Source organism: Mytilus californianus, unplaced genomic scaffold (genome assembly GCF_021869535.1).
Source record: "Mytilus californianus isolate M0D057914Y unplaced genomic scaffold, xbMytCali1.0.p SCAF_5, whole genome shotgun sequence".
Taxonomy (NCBI): Eukaryota; Metazoa; Mollusca; class Bivalvia; order Mytilida; family Mytilidae; genus Mytilus; species Mytilus californianus.
In genome coordinates this window covers 84,645,751-84,665,667 of record NW_026262701.1, presented here as the reverse complement: position 1 = coordinate 84,665,667, position 19,917 = coordinate 84,645,751, and the positions used below count along the sequence as shown (strand labels likewise).

Sequence of the window (19,917 nt, the reverse complement as noted above, 5' to 3'; positions counted from 1 at the left end):
GATAAGTTTTTGATGGGGTTTGTGTTACTTAGTCTTTAGATTTCTATGTTGTGTTTTGTGTACTGTTTGTCTGTTTGTCTGTTTGTCTTTTTCTTTTTTAGCCATTGCGTTGTCAGTTTGTTTTCGACTTATGAGTTTGAATGTCCCTTTGGTCTCTTTCGCCTCTCTTGTACATATCTATAAGAAAAATTCAAATGAGTCAAATAAGTTACTTTAATCATCAAAGATGGCTTCCAATGTTATTGATTTTGTAACTCTCACTTAATCAGAAACATAACAATCTATTTTCTTTTCAGATGGTTGATTTTAGGTAAGGGTTGATAGAAGGGCGATATATTTTATAGACAGTTGCCTTTTAGACATGAGCAAAATCGCGAAATCATTGATCTGATTTAACACTGATTTATCATATGCATTAGCTGTTATGCATAAAGAAACACTTATATTATACAAAAACGAATTTTAAATGTAAGATAGTAGTCTGTGTTAATGAGATTTGATTCGTGGTTAAGTTCATAGTAAAACAAATATTCTAATAGAATCCTCTTTTTGTTACCTGTTAATTATTGTTGATGGATTTTTCTTATGGATTGGATGCATTTGCATTTCCGGTTCGATGTTTACTGTGTTTCAATTTTTGTTTTTATTTTATTTTAGCCTTCCATCGTGCAAATGGGAAGAGTTTAAATCCAACAAAACTTTCTAACCCTACTGCATTTTATTTGCGTTTTATTTGCACCTCTCCCAAGTCAGGAAACATGGTCACAGGTATGTGGTTGTCTCCTTACATTTTTTAGTTCCTCGACTATATCTTTAATTATTATATAAAGTATTATGTCCGCTATTTGTCATCTTGGTTATTCTGTCGGGATCATTTAGGGCTTGCTGTATGGTATGGGATTTCCTACTTTGATAAAGATCGTGTGGCGCCCCCTAGATGTGAAATTTAGGGCTGTTCAGTTTGGAAATGGGATGTTGTCTCCTTTACATGTACTCCATATCCGTTCTTTTTCATTCTCATTTGGCAGATTTGCCATATATCTACAGTTATTGAAAACCAAAGACCTTAAAAGGCTTAAAGGCCACACTCTGAAATAAAAGGGAAGTTGAGAATATAATTTCAAATCACTCTACAACAACGACGATTAGTAAATGTAAACTAGCATTAAAAATTTATACTAATAAACATGACACATGCATTCACCGTATGGTATTTATAATTTTTTTAAATCTTGGACAGATGACAGAGTCTTTTCCCAAGCTTGTATAAAGAGCAGGTCACCTATATCTATATATTTTCTGACATATAACTGTTCATACACTTCTCTGATCGTATTTAAATTCTTAGCCTCAGAACTGCTAAGAAACTCAATCAGCTGATTGCTTTTTTCGTATAAATCCATCTCAGCATTAAAATCTTTGAGTATGTTATGTGGATTTCGTTCCTGGAAAACACAAGGAGGTAAAAAGGCTAGATAAATATTTGTCTTATGAAGGAAAAACTGCGCAATGTAGCTTCTCCAAATATCACTAACACGTCCATTTACGCTTACTGGAAGAGGCATCAGATGAAATGATGATGAGAACCACAACGTAGCCTGTGCATTAAATGGTGTATACGAGTGTCTTGGAATTAACAGTGCCCTTTCATTGTTGTTTGTAATACTGAAATTAAAAGGAACTTTCCTTGTAAGTCTATAAATAGCATCGACATCTGGCTGTTCGTTTGCAAGTGCTTGCATTATTCCAACTTGTTGTTGTTTTTCTACATTACATTCTTTTGGTATTGTTCTGTAGTCTTTAATAAATTGCAATGGAAATCCTCTAGGCCACGAATATGTCTCGTTTACTCCAAAATATGGATATGGATTAACAATCTTAGTCACATATTTAGTGCATACCTCAGCATAATCGGTGGCAGTGCTGATGGAATTAAACTTTATTGTGTCTACTATTCCAATGTTATCGTCATCAAAATCCCATATAATTTTTGCTTTGTGCTGAATGGCATAGATATAACCAATATTCTTTCTACTAAAGTGATTAAATGGAATTGCATCGGCTAACATTGGGTAACGTTGTTTCTGCTCGACTATTGTTAAATATTTTGTGTTCTGATTTGACAAATGTTTAAGATAAATGTTTTTTGTTGGTGTTTTAATATCAGCAACAACTAGGAGACACCAATTACGTAGTTTATCTATAAATTGTACAGCTTTTGATGGAGGATATATCGTTGTGACTACTGCCCAGTTATCACATGGTTTCTCTTTCGGGTTAGGTGCCATGGACCAATAGTTTTTCAGAGGAACTACTGGTAAACTTCTGATCACATTGCCAGAAAAGAGGGAACCAGTAACAGCACCAGCTATCGTACCATTAAAATCATAGACTCTTGTCTTATGCGAGTCTTTTGTTTCAATGTAACTCGTTGGACCTATATTCTGTTGGAATTTTACTGGACTGGTTTGCTCTTGCAATTTGTACATTTCTAACGGGAGAGCTTTGTGAAGGAGCACATTATCTACACAAGAATCTTTATTAATATATTTTGCAAAAACGTGTTCTCGATCTTTACGTCTCCATACCATTACAATTCTTTTATCATCAGCATGTGTGTCAACGTCATTGTATATGGAAAGCCAATTATACAGCGCTACGTGGGCAAAGTTGTGGTCAACTAAATCGTTATGACTGTTGCATTCCGATTCACCGCAATATTTCCTTTCCACAATTCTTTTTATTAAGTCCATTCCAAGAACTACAAACATTTCATCAATTTCAGGTGCATTCGACGTTGTTCGTCTCCAACCATAGTATAATGTTGGTGATAAGAGTTCGTATAACCTCGCTGTCAGTTGCGGAATGCATAAAAACACATCATCATCCATCTTTGCTGCTATTAAAGCATCTGGGAAGTTTGTATGAAGATATTTCAACCATTTGAACAGTTTCTCACCGAATTTAACAGCCCATCCATGGTGAGTCACGTTCAGATACACAATATCGTTATATAAATAATTTTCATGAATTGAGGCATTAGACGGACGATCAAAAACAAACTTGTAAGCAATACGGAAAGGAAGCTTGTCTGCATATTGGACCATTGTCGAAATCCATGTCTTCCTTTGTGCCGCCCTCCGGTCAGCAGTGTAATCAGAGGTTAAAATTCCAATTACAAAAAGAGGCTTATGTTCTGTTTCTATATTGTACACAATTTGTTTTCTAACGGATATTCCTACTTTCCAACTTATTTGAAATAAAAACAAGATTACAAATAGAACGATGACACATTTGATATATATTAATTTCGTCCTCGTCTTGTGCAACATGGTCCCTGAAAAAGCAAAAAATATATATATCTTGATATGAGAATTTTGCAACGGAAAGATTGATAAATATTGTGTTGATTTAGCAGAAGATTAGTTTTAGCTATAGTTTGGTGCCACCACCAGCATATTAAGTTGAACGTTGAGTGCACCTCTAGGTGAAGATATTAATTTGCACGTAAACATTAAGCTCATACTCAGAAAAGGGATGCAGATCTAATGATAATTATTTAAACAGCCACAGTGTAGTTGTATGTTGGGACAGCAATATCTGGCGTTAACTGGGCTTACTACTGAGTATCTGACAATTATGTTAAACGAGTTAACCTTACTGTCCTGAGCAAAGGACGGTTCGCTTTTAGAGTTTTTTGGGGGTTTTTCTTTGCAACATGCTTTTTAACGAGATAGTCTTTGAATTGTTAGAGATAAATTTGTATTTCCATTTTGATTGATCTTATATATGATGAAATTTCTGCGAATGTGATCACATTACAAAATTCCACATTTTTTGTTATCATAAATTCTCTAGATCTTCTCTATTACGTATTAACATCTTATCATAACAATTGTTATCATTATATATTAAATTTTTGCTATATATTTTTTTATTGATTTAAACGTCACACACCTACTAGTCCTCACAAAAAAAATGAAATGGAATATATATACTGATAAAAACGTTCTTTTTTCTATAAATGAGAATCTTCTTATAACATTATGGCCTCGTCCCATGGAGTCAACTGCATTTAAGTTACCACCGATGCTACCTTTTATGATTATCATACAGATAGGAGAGAGACATTGCCACATATATATTTGGCCTGTCAGCCAGTCCCAAAGTGTAAAACTTCATGTCCGCCTCAATTTTTAATATCGTGAGCGGCTTAAAGATTAACTTAAGAATTAAAAACAAAATGGTTAAAATCACTGGGTTTTATAAAAGTGGCATTAGCTACGATTTAGACAAAAAGATGAAATATGATTTTTTTTTTGTTTCAACCTTATAATAAAGCGGTTTATTGAAATAATATTTCGTTATTAGCCGGCAGTTTGGTACGAAAACCTATTAGGGTCACACAAAAAAATATATTTATCTCGTAATAACGAGATAAATATCTCGTAATTTCGAGAAAACTATCGCGTAATTACGAGATAATTATCGCGTAATTACAAGAAAACAATCGCGTAATTACGAGATAAGAAGTTTTTTATCTCGTAATTACGAGATAATTGTCGCGTAATTATCGCGTTATTACGAGAAAACTATCTCGTAATTACGAGATAATCATTTTTTTATCTCGTCATTACGAGATAATCATCGCGTAATTACGAGAAAACTATCGCGTAATTACGAGATAAAATAAACTGCTTCGCTGAGTGCAGCTGGATACGCCCGCAGAGGTCCAACCCTGAACAGTTGGGGCAAAAATGGACACAATATTCAAGCTTGATACAGGTCTGAATTTGGATTGTAATTAAATATTTGATATACTATAGGTTTCTGAATAAATGTAGTCAAAGAACTTGAAATTGGTTATATGAATTGAATTTATATTCAATTGAAGATTTCTTGATGTTGTGCAATACACTGTGCTGTTGCGCAATACTTAGCAAATCTGTTGTCAGACTATAAACAAATAAAGTTCAATTAATTCTCAATGTCATATTAGAAATTTATGAAAACTGGAAAACCACCCCTTTTTTAATGAATAAAACCCAATAACTCAGAAATGATAAATGAAAAATTTTTAAAATTCTAAACAGATCTTACATCAGTAAATATAAACAATTCACAAAAGTTTTATAAGAACTGCTGAAAGCATTTTTAATTTTTGTCCGAAAACTGGAAAATCCCCCTTTTTTATGAATAAAACCCCATAACTCGGAAACGTAAAATCTCAAATTTATAAAAAACGAAAGGGAGCTCACGTCAATAGACATAAACAATTCACCAAAGTTTTATGCAAATTAGTTAAATGTCCGACCTGTTGACGACGGACGGACAGACAGACAGACGGACAACGGTATACCATAATCAACCCGTAAACAGGCGTATAAAAATGATTATCTCGTAAATAAAAAAAATGATTATCTCGTAATTACGCGATAGTTTTCTCGTAATTACGCGATGATTATCTCGTAATTACGAGATAAAAAAAATGATTATCTCGTAATTACGCGATAGTTTTCTCGAAATTACGCGATAATTATCTCGTAATTACGAGATAAAAAAGGATTATCTCGTAATTACGCGATAGTTTTCTCGTAATTACGCGATAATTATCTCGTAATTACGCGATAAATATTTTTTTTTTGTGACCCTAATAGGCTTTCGTAGTTTGATTCAATTTTGTCAAAATAAACTAAAAAAAATGTAAATGCTTGCAAGTCAATAATTTAACATCATTTGAATCCGTATTCATGCAATTTTTAATTTGACCCTGGGTTACGCATGAAAATGAAACACACAGCCATTTAAACATTTTCCACACTTTCCACACAGCCGAAATGTTCAATTTGGTTCTTAAGATTTGTTAGACGTAACAAAACAAAGTATGTCGTATGTCGTATGTCCTATCTTGGTCTGAAGGAACTTCATAACTGGTATACACTCAAAACAATTAAAGAGTTTGCCATATTTTTGAAAGTCACTGTTTAATGAATTCAAAACTTTTCTAGACGCGAGTAATTAAGAGATTGACACATTGAAATGGCAAGTATCTATCGTTGATTTTCGTTAATTATGAGGTACGGAAGGGAGTAGGAACTGAAATGTTTATCTGGCAACGACATTTTTATTTTAAGACTGCATGCTAATCTCTATTTTTTTTATGTTTTTGTGTTGTTGGGTTGTAGTCTCAATAGAAGTAAATTAAGAAAACAATAAATGTTTTCCATCAAATGTTTTTGCCAAGAGAATGAATAGCAACGGTATGACAATATCGCGGAAAAAAAATCCTCTGGAGAGGGAAATAAACACATTAGTGTACAAGGAGAAAGCCGAAAATAACCTGCAGACTTCATAAATACATTGGTGTACAAGGAGAAAGCCGAACATAACCTGCAGACTTCATAAATACATTGGTGTACAAGGAGAAAGCCGAAAATAACCTGCAGACTTCATAAACACATTGGTGTACAAGGAGAAAGCCGAAAATAACCTGCAGACTTCATAAATACTTCTGTAATAATCGTAAAACTTAAAATCACATATTAGAAAACAAATATTGTTTTTTTTTTCTGATTTTTATTGTACTTTTACGCGGTTGTTACAAAAAGGAGCTGTAAAATGATTTCGATATCTTTTGAATTCATGTAAATATATTTACCTTCAATGTAGACTATTCAAAGTTAATCCATTGAGTTGTTAATTTTCAATTCACACGACATAACAAAATAGGATATGAAATCAGATTTGACAACGATACCGGTTTACATTCACACATATTGCGGATTAAATGCGTATTTTTTAATCCGAAGTCAAGCCACTTGAGGAAGATAGTTTGACCGTTGACATCCTATTTCAGCTAACATCGGATTTGAGTGAGGAATAAAATATATGTGATCGTAAATGCATATCATAATATTATTTATACAGTTACTGTCTTTTATGGAGTAATTATGTGGTTGAATTGACAATGCGGCATGGGTCTTGCTCACTGTTGAAGGTCGTACGGTGACCTATAGTTGTTAATGTCTGTGTCATTTGGTCTCTTGTGGAGAATTGACTCATTGGCAATCATACCACATCTTCTTATATTTATATTTGAATATCTGTTTTTCAAAAGTTAATTAAACTACATATTTACTGAAACAGAAGATCGTTCTTTTTTTATTCCATATTTTGAGGGAAAACAATATAATTGATGACAATTATTTACCAAAAGCAGGAATACATCAAACCTTTTGAACTCAACTCCCTACTAGAACTAAGGACAGCTCCTGACCAGAACTAAGGACAGTTCCTGGTCAGACCTAAGGACAGTTCCTGACCAGAACTAAGGACAGTTCCTGACCAGAACTAAGGACATTTCCTGACCAGACCTAAGGACAGTTCCTGGTCAGAACTAAGGACAGCTCCTGACCAGACCTAAGGACAGTTCCTGACCACAACTAAGGACAGCTCCTGACCAGAACTAAGGACAGTTCCTGACCAGACTTAAGGAAAGCTCCTGACCAGACCTAAGGACAGTTCCTGACCAGACCTAAGGAAAGTTCCTGGTCAGAACTAAGACAGTTTCTGGTCAGAACTAAGGACAGCTCCTGACCAGAACTAAGGACAGTTCCTGGCCAGACCTAAGGACAGTTCCTGGCCAGACCTAAGGACAGTTCCTGACCAGAACTAAGGACAGTTCCTGACCAGAACTAAGGACATTTCCTGACCAGACCTAAGGACAGTTCCTGACTACAACTAAGGACAGCTCCTGACTAGAACTAAGGACAGTTCCTGACCAGACTTAAGGACAGCTCCTGACCAGACCTAAGGACAGTTCCTGACCAGACCTAAGGACAGTTCCTGGTCAGAACTAAGACAGCTCCTGGCCAGAACTAAGGACAGCTCCTGGCCAGACCTAAGGACAGATCCTGGTCAGAACTAAGGACAGTTCCAGGCCAGACATAAGGACAGTTCCTGGTCAGAACTAAGGACAGTTCCTGGTCAGAACTAAGGACAGTTCCTGGTCAGAACTAAGGACAGCTCCTGGCCAGAACTAAGGACAGCTCCTGACCAGACCTAAGGACATGTCTGCTTTTGACAGGATATCGCTTTTAACACATTTCAAATCAGACTTGACCTTTGTTGGTATTAACGATATTCGGACTGTTCTATTTTCCAGTACAGCAAAGTACTATACTCCTTACACTGTGACTCTATATTATATACATATCAAAATTTCTTTTTTTCATTTATAAATAAAATAATGATAATACAATTTAACATTTTTTTATTGACATGTATATACATGCAGGTGTCATAAAGGAAAGGAAAGTTTTTATTTTAATTTGAATGCGGATAAAAAGGTTATCCGATGCATTGGACAAATAAATGTATATGATTGGATTGTAACAACATTGTTTGTTTAAGTTCAACAGTCTTCTCCTAAATGTATATTTTAGAGGTAATATCACCATTAATGTTCCCCTATTACATGTATTAGTCTTTGCGAAATTGGCATTTTTCAAAATCTTGTGCAGAATGTATCTTAGTTTCAAATAAAGAAATACTTGGCATGAGTAAAGTTTTATACTGTCCAGTATTACAGTGAAAAATTCACATAACATTTCATTGCATTTAAAAAAAATAACCATCACTGGAAGTAAACGAAGCAACTTGACATCCCTTTTGTCCTGTTTACAAGCTTTAGTAACCATGTCACCTTACGTTTCCAAAATATTTGAAAGGAACATTAAATAAAAAAAGAATGTTGCTTCAAGTTGATAAATGCTTATGACTCAGAAAAAAGTTCTGCAATTAGTTAAAGCAATATTTATTCAGATAAATCATCAGATAACGATATAATACAATTGAAATAAATATTTAGGACTCAGAAACAAGCAAATTTGCTTTTACAAATCTGTCTCCTATTACACAAATAATACACTTATTGAACAATGCATAAATATAAATACTGGTATGCTCTGTAATAATTATATAAATATGAAAAAGGTAAAAAACACAATAGAGAAAAAAAAATAAACATGAATTTTTGTAATGTATGCAGTGTGAAATGCTTGGGTTCTTATTGAATGATGAAGCAGTAACATCAAGGGTTAAAACGTTTGCTTTTGATCATGTATTTCTGCACCAAATTAAATAAATGACTATTTTGCTCATCTGAGAGTACCATTGATCCAAAAAAGCAAAATGTTTGTGTCAACTTGGACAGAAAGAACTGAAACAGAAGCTAATTAATAGTTCATGTCTTAAATCGGTGTATATGGGACAAGATAACAGAAAGTGAGAATTTGTTTCTACATCACCACAACGACAAGAATATTTTAATCTAAGTTAACAAATAAAAAACAGAGGACAAAAACGAAAACAGACGTCAAGAACGAAAACAGACGTCAAGAACGAAAACAGACATAAGATTAAAAAACAGACATCAAAAACGAAAACAGACAAAAAGATCACACATTTCACCCTTATTTTTTAGTTCTGCAATTAAGGGAATAATTTTCTTACCCTTTTTAACATGAAACCGGATGTGACCTACTATGTTTTGGTGTTATTACACCGAAAGAAGACATTATTGTCGAATAAACTTAATGCAATTATTTTATTTTTTTTTAGTAAATACCGGTTTGTCATGATCAGTTTAATAGTTTTAGAAAATGATAGTATAATATACTATGACATCATTAGATAATACTGCGATTTTGGGCAAATTTCTTTTATAGAAAAATCCAAATCGCACCGCATCACGACAGAATATAGTGTGACCCAATTTTTCGAGCGAATATAATGAGGATCATATTTGCATAATGTGAATAAATAAAATGCGCAGCAGTTCAATATACCTCGTGTAGATGCGAAATGTCTTCAAAATTTGTAGCCGAATACAGTTGATATATAAGGGTTGTTAAATAATAAAAACTAATACATTTTTGTTTAAATTATCCAATAAATTTAAGCACACCTTTCTTCAATAATTTTTTTTTCTGCGAATATTCTTGAAAGAATGGAAAGAACTTAATATATACTCAATAACCCGTATAGTTGTTTCACGTATCCAATCTGAAGTGGATCAATCAAAACTAAGACTATAAATAAAAGAAGAAGTTGGGTAAACGTCAATGACAACGCAAATCCAACAACAAAAATAACCAAAGGACATCTAGAGGGTAAAAGTTTGCAACAATTGATAGGTGTCTACCTAATTTCAAGCTTTAAATCGTTCCAAAATTATATCAAAATTAACAACAAATTTAACAGAAACAATCAAATATCTGCCATCGAAACCCAATACCCCACTTAGGCATCGCCCGTCTATGGGTAGCCATTCGGGCAAAATTGAACAGTATAAAAACACAAGAATATTTTAATCTAAGTTAAAAAATTAAAACAGAGGACAAAAACGAAAATAGACGTCAAGAACGAAAACAGACATTAGATTAAAAACAGACATCAAGAACGATAACAGACATGAAGATCACACATTTCACTCTTATTTTTTTATCCCCCAAGTTTGGGTTTTTTAACTAACCATAAAAAACTTTGATATTAAGAATACAATATACACGATGCCACTGTTAGTCCGGATTTCCGTATAAATGTGATACAAATTAGATCTTATTCTTTAACGTTTCCTATTCAGATTTTATTTACATTTTCCCGTTGCCATAGCAACATATTACAAAAACATCATCACTGATAACTAGACATGTTTTATATGATTGGCAAAGGTTACTTTACTTTGTATTTGTAACAAAAAAAATCTTGTGAATCACAATTAATTGACTTCATCCAAGAACTAGCATCTAGTAATAATAGTTACATACAAACTGACCGTGAGCTCATCATTATGGACTTTGCTAACGCGTTTGATAAAGGTGTAATACCACCACATCCGGTTGCATACGAAAATAGGTCGAAAAAAAATATTCCCTTGAATTTGACAGTTGTAGGTAATTGATCCTACATTTCATTGCAGTAATAAAACATTTCTGAGTCATAAACATATATCTTGGGTATTTCAAAGCACCATTATTTCTTTATTTGGGGTTTCTATAGAATATTTTGGAAACTTGAGGTTACATGGTTACTAAAGCTTGTACACAGGTTAAAAAAGGTGGAAAATTTGATTGGTTAACTTCCAGTGATGGTTATTTTCTTATATGCAATGAAATGTTATGTGAAATTTTTTCTATAGTACTGGACAGAATAAAACTTTACTCATGCCAAGTATTTCTTTATTTGAAACAAAGATAAATTCTGCACAATTTTTTGAAAAGTGCAAATTTAACAAAGACTAATAGGGGAAAATCAATGGTGGTATTACACCTAATGTTCCTTACCAACGATTACTTTACAAACTAAATTACTATGGTATAAGAAAAAAATACACTTAACTGGATCCAAGCTTTCTTATCCAATAGAACACAAACAGTCGTAATAAATGGTATTTCCTCTACATCAGTGCCAGTCACATCTGGAGTTCCACAGGGTACTGTACTGGGCCTCATCTTATTCATTTATATCAATGGCTTCTCTGAATATCTAACACGTTGCAAATTGAGACTCTTTGCTGATGACAGCATCATTTATAGAGAAATCAAATCTCAATCGGACTGCAATAAATTACAAGAAGATCTAGACGCTGCAGCAAAGTTGGAAGCAAATTGGCTTATGGCTTTCCACCCAGACAAACGCACCAAACTGACAATTTCTCATAAAAATAACCACATACATGTATATCTGCTAAATATATGGGCGTTACTCTACAATCAAATTTAAAATGGAACCTACATTATGACAACATTATATCAAACGGAAATAAATCCTTATGATTCCTTAAAAGAAATTTAAAAATATTAAACACAGACATATCAACCAAAAGTCAGGCCCAAATTATATTACAGCTGCAGATTATGGGACCCTCACACAAAAGATGCTACTCAAAAAATAGAAATGGTTCAGAGACGAACAACTAGGTACATCAGTAATAACTACCATAACACCAGTAGTGTTACAAATATGATGAACAACTTAAAATTACCTACATATTAGCTGAACACCGCCTTAAAACACGTCTTATAATATTTTATAAAGTTATTCATGGCCTTATTGCCATACAATCTGAAATATTATTACCAACAGACAGTAGAACAAGACAAACCACCCAAATATATATACTTATAAACGTATACGAACCACATAGGAAACTTATAAATGGTCTTTTTTTTCACACACCATCATTCAATGGAACATGCTACCAATAGCCACAGTTCAGTTGACAGCTTAAAAGCACACCTTACACAAGTTGTTCTCTGTCAACCGATTTAATCCAGATGCTAAATTTTGGATTTCCTATAATATTTATATAATTTACATATTACCCCGCCTGCTCTACAGTCTCGAAGTTTTACCTCTTACCACCGGCCAAATCAACGCCTTGGGTGACTTCCACTTATCCTTCTTAAAAAAATATCCAGGCTCTACCCACAAGAACAGCTTCAGTTGCAGTATACTCACTACTAGGTGCCATCTCTATAGAGGCCGAGCTCAACAAAAGACAATTAAGCCTTCTGCACTCAATTCTTGCGTCAGAAAATCTAAATCTAAGGGATATCTTGTTGCGCCAGTACCGACTAGAAATTTGCAATGGAACTTTTCTACACAGAACAGAAAATGTCTTGCTTCAATATAGCCTACCAAGCATTGAAGAGCTTCTAGCAATTCTTCCAACAAAAATAAAATGGAAACAAACCGTCACATATACTATTAATACATTTTGGAGCAATAAATGTATGGCCCATTAAAACAGGCTGTAATCAATAAAATTGAGATTGATCAACGGAAAACTAATTTTCAAAATAGGGAAACACTAAGCCAATTATTGTTGACTGCAGAAAACTAGTGGGTTCTACACTTCCAAATGACAGTAATTTCTTGATTAAAGTTGAATCAATTTCTAGGAATTTGTGTGATAAATTACATCAACATAGTAACTCAGATCAGTGCTCTATCATTATAAAATTTCATCATTCATCACATGGAGTTGAACTTTTTTTCAATACTTTTCAGAGTACAAAATAGTGGTGTGTATAAAGAAGTTAGAAGTGAGAAGTACATAGAGGACAGTTGAGATGTAGATGTACTTAGGAATACGTTGATATAGGGAAATTGATAGATATACAGACAATTTTTATATCAAAGTGGTAGCTGATGTATTGAATATAGAGACATACAGATACTTAATAGTGTCAGACCACGGTTTTACTATCGTCATAAAATGAATCAGTGACATTTTAGATTTTAGACAATTAGTAACGAAATAACAAAGTGAATAACTTTTAATATATTCCGTGTAATATAAGCCCATCGTCTTTTAAATATGCAAAAGCGTTTTATACTTTAAAATAACAAAGTGAATTAACTATTTTCGACCGTGTAATATAAGCCCATTGTGAATAATCAAACAATTGATGTGCTCCTAACCACAGGAGGAAGTTACTGAAAGAAGAAGACTGAATCTTTTTTTTAGCACATTCAAGGTTTGAACAGTATGAAGCTCAATGCTTATTGATCAATTACAAAATAAAACTAGATTTGCCATTGCAAGCAATAGCGGATGTCACCCTTCCCCTCATTGCCACTAAGTGGTAGCCTTTTCAAAAGTTTTAAACAGTGAATGCACATATATGCATGGCAATACATCTTTCTGTAAATTTTCAGAAAATTTGGAGCAATTTTTCACATTTTTTCTGTTTCCATGGCAATGGCGGCCATTTTGAAAATTCCATAAAGAAATAGCAACTCTGCATATATCAGTTAACATTTCTGTAAAGTTTTATCAAGTTTGGAGCATTTTGAAATTTTTGAACATTTTTGTATTTATGCTGTTTCCATGGTAACAGTGACCGATTCCAAAATTTTAAAGACAGATTCCACATTGGCAGATGACCAGGAATATATCATGAAAGCATCATGGAATTTGACCTACCATTATAAGTGAGTAAATGCTACTTTTAAGAATTTCCCATAGGGGCTAATGGTAAACGTTTATCCAGTTTCCATAATAATGGCAGCCATTTTGGAAATTCTAAATATGGTCAACACATCTTGGCATGCCAGGCTACATTCCACTAAAGTTTCATCCAGTTGGGTCTCATAATGAAAGATTTAATGGATTTGCAATTTTTATTTTTTTCTCACATTTTTGCTGTTTCCATGGTAACGGCAGCCAAAGTTGCACTGCAACTCGAAAGTCAGGGTTCCTTGTTATAGTGCCTCATCATTTAGATTGGTTCCTTTGGCTCTGAGAAAACTACCGGACAAAAGTAGGTGGAAGAAAAATAATAATAATAATAATAATAATAATAATAGGGAAAAAGAAACAGAGGAAAAGCAATATGTCACCCGACATTGTCGATCGGGTGACATAATAACAATTACATTTTCAATATAACACAATCATGATAACAAAATATTGGGTACGAGTTGGTAGAAGTACGAGTTTGTAAAAATAGGGTACGAGTTGTCGTGTACCCCATTTCTTGACACATGGCGGGAAATATCTATACGGACTCCAAGTGAAGGTGGGTCTCATTGGGGTCTAAGCGTGACGCGGGATTGCCGATTTTTGTAAGCGTGACACGTGAAAGTCAAATTATTGTGCCGTGAAAACGGAAAATTACAAAAAAATGAGAATTGCTTACGTACATAGTGTAAGCGGGATACGAGAATCTGTCAAAACAGTAAGCGGGATCCGGGATCACAACCCCCCAATGAGACCCCCGTTAAGGTTTGGCTTGGATACCAGGCAAATCTAACGATGTCGAAAGACTTGATTAATCAATTTAAGGTGGAATTTACAAAAGGTTCTCGCAGATTTGTCTATGATTATGTTAAACAAGAGTTTGATCACCTTATTTTACGTTATTGCAACGGCACGGGGTCGTGGTCTTTCGGCGACGCAATGGTTGAATATGTTAAAGGAAAAACATTTCCTGTACATGTGTGGTTTAGAAGTGTTTATTTGGATATTGCCCGCAAATTGTTGATTCCAGAGAGCATATATACAACAGAGGAGAAGCAAATGTTCAAGTGTTTCACCGAAGCCAATAAGTATAAATATACAAGTAATAGCTTTTCTAAAAAGCTTGCCGTATTTTAGCTGCTTATACATGTATTGAGATCGGTGGTTTGTGGGTATAGGTCTTTTTATTGGAATCTTGCACTCCAAGCATTAGAATATATAGTGTCTTTTTTCTCCTGGTTTTTATACGCGCGTCAAAATTTTGATACAAATGTCGTCTGTCCGTCTGTCTGTCCGGCGTAAACATGTCGCACCGTAACTTGAGAACGACTTATCCAAATTTCATGAAACTTAACATAGTTGTTTCTTATGATGGTCAAACGATCTGTATACTTTTTTGGTGAAAATAAGATTAAAACTTTTTGAGTTACGGGACTTAGTAACTAAAACAGGTGTGTGTTTTTTTTCACATGTCGCGCCGTATCTCAAAATCAATTTATGATTATTGTTTAAAACTTTACACACTTCTTAGTTATATTAATCTTAAGATCTGTATACTTTTTGGTGATGATTCAAAATTTTATTTTAGAGATATTGAGTATTTTGTTAAAAAAGGGGGAGGGGTTTTTCACATGTCCCGCTGTATCTCAAACAGTTTATGATTATTGCTTAAAACTTTACACACTTCTTAGTTATATTAATCTCAAGATCTGTATACTTTTTGGTGATGATTCAAAATTTTATTTTTGAGTTATTGAGTATTTTGTAAAAAAAGGGGGAGGAGTTTTTCACATGTCGCGCTGTATCTCAAAAACAGTTAATGATTATTGCTTAAAACTTAACACACTTCTGAGTTATATTAAACTCAAGATCTGTATACTTTTTGGTTTTGATTTCAAAATTTATTTTAGAGATATTGAGTTTTTTTGTAAAAAAAAAAGGGGGGGGGGGTTTCGCATGTCAGGCCGTATGTCAGAAACTATTTATGATTATTGCATAAAAATTCAAACACAGGACGACGGGCGTATCATGCGCTCTTGGCGCAGCTGTTTATTGATTTTAGTTGTAGTATTGGTGAATCAGGGTTATCATTGAAGGAGGCTTGATAGTCACATATGATAATATATATATATGGTTTGTAATAGCTAGAGTAAGGATATAAACACTTTTTTGTTTGTTTTGTGGAATATGATTGTTTACTCTTTATTACAATGCAAGTAGTTTTAACATGCATACTGTGTCTTGACAGTTATGTAATAGTTAGCAAGGTTATAATCAAGTTGATAAGAAAAACGTATTATTTACTTTTTAAGAAGCTACGATTTTTCGTTAGAGTAATTAGTAACATTCTTAAAAAGTCCCTTTTGCAGATATCAAGGCGATCAGAAAATCGGAAAAAAATCATTTGAAATGTGTTTTTCTGAAACTGTACGCACACAAATTACCCAAAAATCGGACTTAAATACATTTTAATCTTATGAAAATAGATGTAAATCGTGTTTATATTAATGTTCTGAATCATAAATCCTACAAGCTTTCATTTAAACAATTACAACTGAAATTTCCATTAGAAATAAAAAAATTAGCATGGGTGTACTGAAAATTCGACATTTTTTTAAAATGACCCAGGTAATAAAGTCATTAATGATAGTATTAAAAGTACTCGAAGTAAGGAAGAAGGTTTAAGCATAACATAAACAGTATCAGTATTAAATTCATCATAATTAATTAAATAATTTGAGTTCATATATAATTATTTATTTTAATGTAATTTTGATTTTAGATTTGTGCTATTGAAAAAGAGACATAATTTGATATTGTATTCAAAAAATTTGATATTAAATAATTAACACTTGATAAATTGTATCAGAGTTCATTTATTTGATAGTTTCATAATGGGTTTCTATTGAATATACACCTGTCTCGGAGACATAATTTCACAGTGTGACATGTATATTTGGCTTGAATTATTCGATGGTCAGGTAAATCACAACATGTTGTAATGAATTTTAATTGACACCTGGTAAACAAGACGTTGTTACACCACAAGTGTCCACACTCTTTCCAAAACTACTATTTACAAAATGTAAAATTAATGTGTAAACAAAACTTAATTTGTTTGTTTATTTATCGTTAATCATGATCGACTTTTTCTTATATTCATGATTTGTATAGATCATTAAAAATTGATTACTTTTTGTGTTCATTATTAATTGGGCTTGTATTGGGTTGTTTTTATTTAGGATTGTCGGTAAATTGTTGTTTTCTAATTGTGTTTTTCGAAATTTACATTATGAGCTTTCATTGAGTTGTTTTTTTATGATTGTCGGTAAATGTATGGTTTCTCCTTTTCACGGATTGTGTATTTAGGACTTTATCTTTAATAGAAAATGGCAGTTAATGTCTCATGCGCACTTCTGAGAACATGTCAGGTAAAGAGATAAATTTAATATAAAAATATTAGTCTTCATCTTTTGCTTTATGCATTTTATAAAGCACTCAACTTTCCACCAAAATTTTACTATAGTCAAGCAGCTAAGTCCAATTTTTCATCAGAATTCTGCAAAATGTGGTAAAAGCATCAAACTTGGTATATAAGCTCCTAGCACCATTCTAGGCAAAAGAAGATATGGAGCCAACCTGAAAAAAATATACTTCCGGTTTTTTTCCAAGATGGCGGACAAAATTGCAAAAATTCTCAACTAAATATCAAAGAAACCGTACACAAGGTGGTAAAACAATGAAACTTTATATATTATCTCTTTAGACCCTTCTTAACAAATAAAGATATGAAACCAATATAAAAAACTATCAACTTCCGTTTTTTCCAAGATGGCGGCCGAAATAACAAAAATGTTAAAACAAGTCAAAAGGAAGTTGCAAATAAAGGCAACAGTAGTATACCGCTGTTCGAAACTCTTAAATCGATAGAGATAAAAACAAATCCGGGTTACAGACTAAAACTGAGGGAAACGCATCAAATATAAGAGGAGAACAACGACACAGCAAAAACACAACATTAAAATGTAACACACACAGAAACGAACTATGATGTAACAATGGCCATTTTCCTGACTTGGTACAGGACATTTTAAGAAAAATGGTGGGTTGAACCTGGTTTTGTGGCATGCCAAACCTCCCGCTTTTATGGCAATGTTAAATATAACATTAAAATGACAACATTACATGACATGACTACAATACATATAAATGGGAGAACATATAGGACAAAGAAACACATGAATAATAGCTAACAAAAGGTACTAGGTTTAAAATTTAATACGCCAGACGTGCGTCTCGTCCACACAAGACTAACTAGTGACGCTCAGATGAAAAAAGTTTGAAAGCCAAAACAAGTACAAAGCTGAAGAGCACCGAGGACCAAAACTTCCAAAAAGTTGCGCCTAACACGGCTAGAGTTTTCTGCCTGGGACAAGAACATCTTTATAATTTAGAATAATTTATACTTTTGCAAACAGTAAATTTTATAAAATGACTATATAATAGATATACATGATAAAACCGAAGTGGGGACTAACTACAGAATAAAAACGGATACATTACATAAAACAACTTAATCCAACACATAAAAATACACAGCCGAGTTAGCCAAAGCCTCAACGCACAAAGTGACGTCACATTTGAGATTCTAAAAAAAAACACATAAAGTGACGTCACATTTGAATTTGTAAAAATATTTCCCAGAAATAAGATAGAATTAGGATTGATTCAAGATTAGATTTGTAATACTGACATTACATTCATTAATAACAATGAAAATTACAATACTATTAATATCAAATTGTGGTAGTAATTAGATAATTAATTATATATATATACCAAAAAATTATATCAGATGAGTACAATTGAAAGTAATATATATACAGTAGCTGTTATATGCAATAATACGTTCATTCATCTTGTTTGTGTCGGTAAACCCTATACTCGCTGCAGTCCATCAGGCACAATCTCCACCACACTTGCCTAAAGCTGTATTCGGAAGGGCGGATTTGAAACCCTTGCATTGTCCTCGACAACCTTTCTTGCATCAACAGTGAACAAGCTCCTGTAGTGAAGAGGTTGCCTCTGCCAATATTGTCCAGAACGGGTTCTTACATGCCGTTGTCTTGCTTTTTCCAACCATACAAGTCTGGGGATGGAAGAACAGGCTGTAAAAGATAACACTGTATCCAAATCAATCCAGCTTGGTACACAGAACGTTTGGCATGTTGGAAAAGTGCCCCTTTTTTGGTGGTACAGACTCGATTGATCTACCTTTATGTACAAAGAGCACTTTTCTAGCTTCATTTACACTGTTTGATTCACTTATCCGATGGTACAAAAGAACAACATTTCGCTCCAGCAATGGTAGAATTGAATCACGGCATATTGTCCTTGGTTGGTCTGCCATCTGTCTAAAAGCAGCTGATATCTCGAGGAAAGTATTCCATGTATCCCATGCTGTTTCTTTCTTCGTCCTGCAAATGAAGATACAATGTCGCAACCTGTAAAGGCATTGAATATTGGTAAAAGCCTATATTTAAGAGAACCCAAAGATTGTGCAATATCATGAATAGGAATGTAACGGAAATGTTTCCCGATTGCAAATGTTATCCATATCTCATCAGCTTCTATGTCCTTAAATACAGATATAGCGATCACAATTACGTCTGTATCCACAGTTTTAATGCTGATCTTTTTAAAACCTTCCCTAAATGCATCTGCAACGTGAAGCATAACTCTCGTAACAGTTTCTTCGTGTTTGCACGGTTTTAGTTTTGACATATCTATGTGTGCCTGGTTTGAAATCATATTCTCTCTTACTGTACAGATAACATTCTTTTCAGTATTTGCTGCTTCTGCCAACCTTTTTTGATAGAAACTGAAAC

At 33.5% G+C, this 19,917-nt stretch overlaps 1 protein-coding gene across 1 annotated transcript in view; it reads right to left on the bottom strand.

Moving 5' to 3' along the window:
* Nucleotides 1-1,155: 1,155 nt before the first annotated feature.
* The window catches only part of LOC127702793 (uncharacterized), a 48,792-nt gene continuing 30,030 nt past the window's right edge, over nucleotides 1,156-19,917 (bottom strand). The window contains exon 5 of the mRNA XM_052207097.1: nucleotides 1,156-3,202. Coding sequence (XP_052063057.1) covers nucleotides 1,215-3,202 — 1,988 coding nt within the window. The 3' untranslated portion in view covers nucleotides 1,156-1,214. The remainder of the gene's footprint in view (nucleotides 3,203-19,917) is intronic.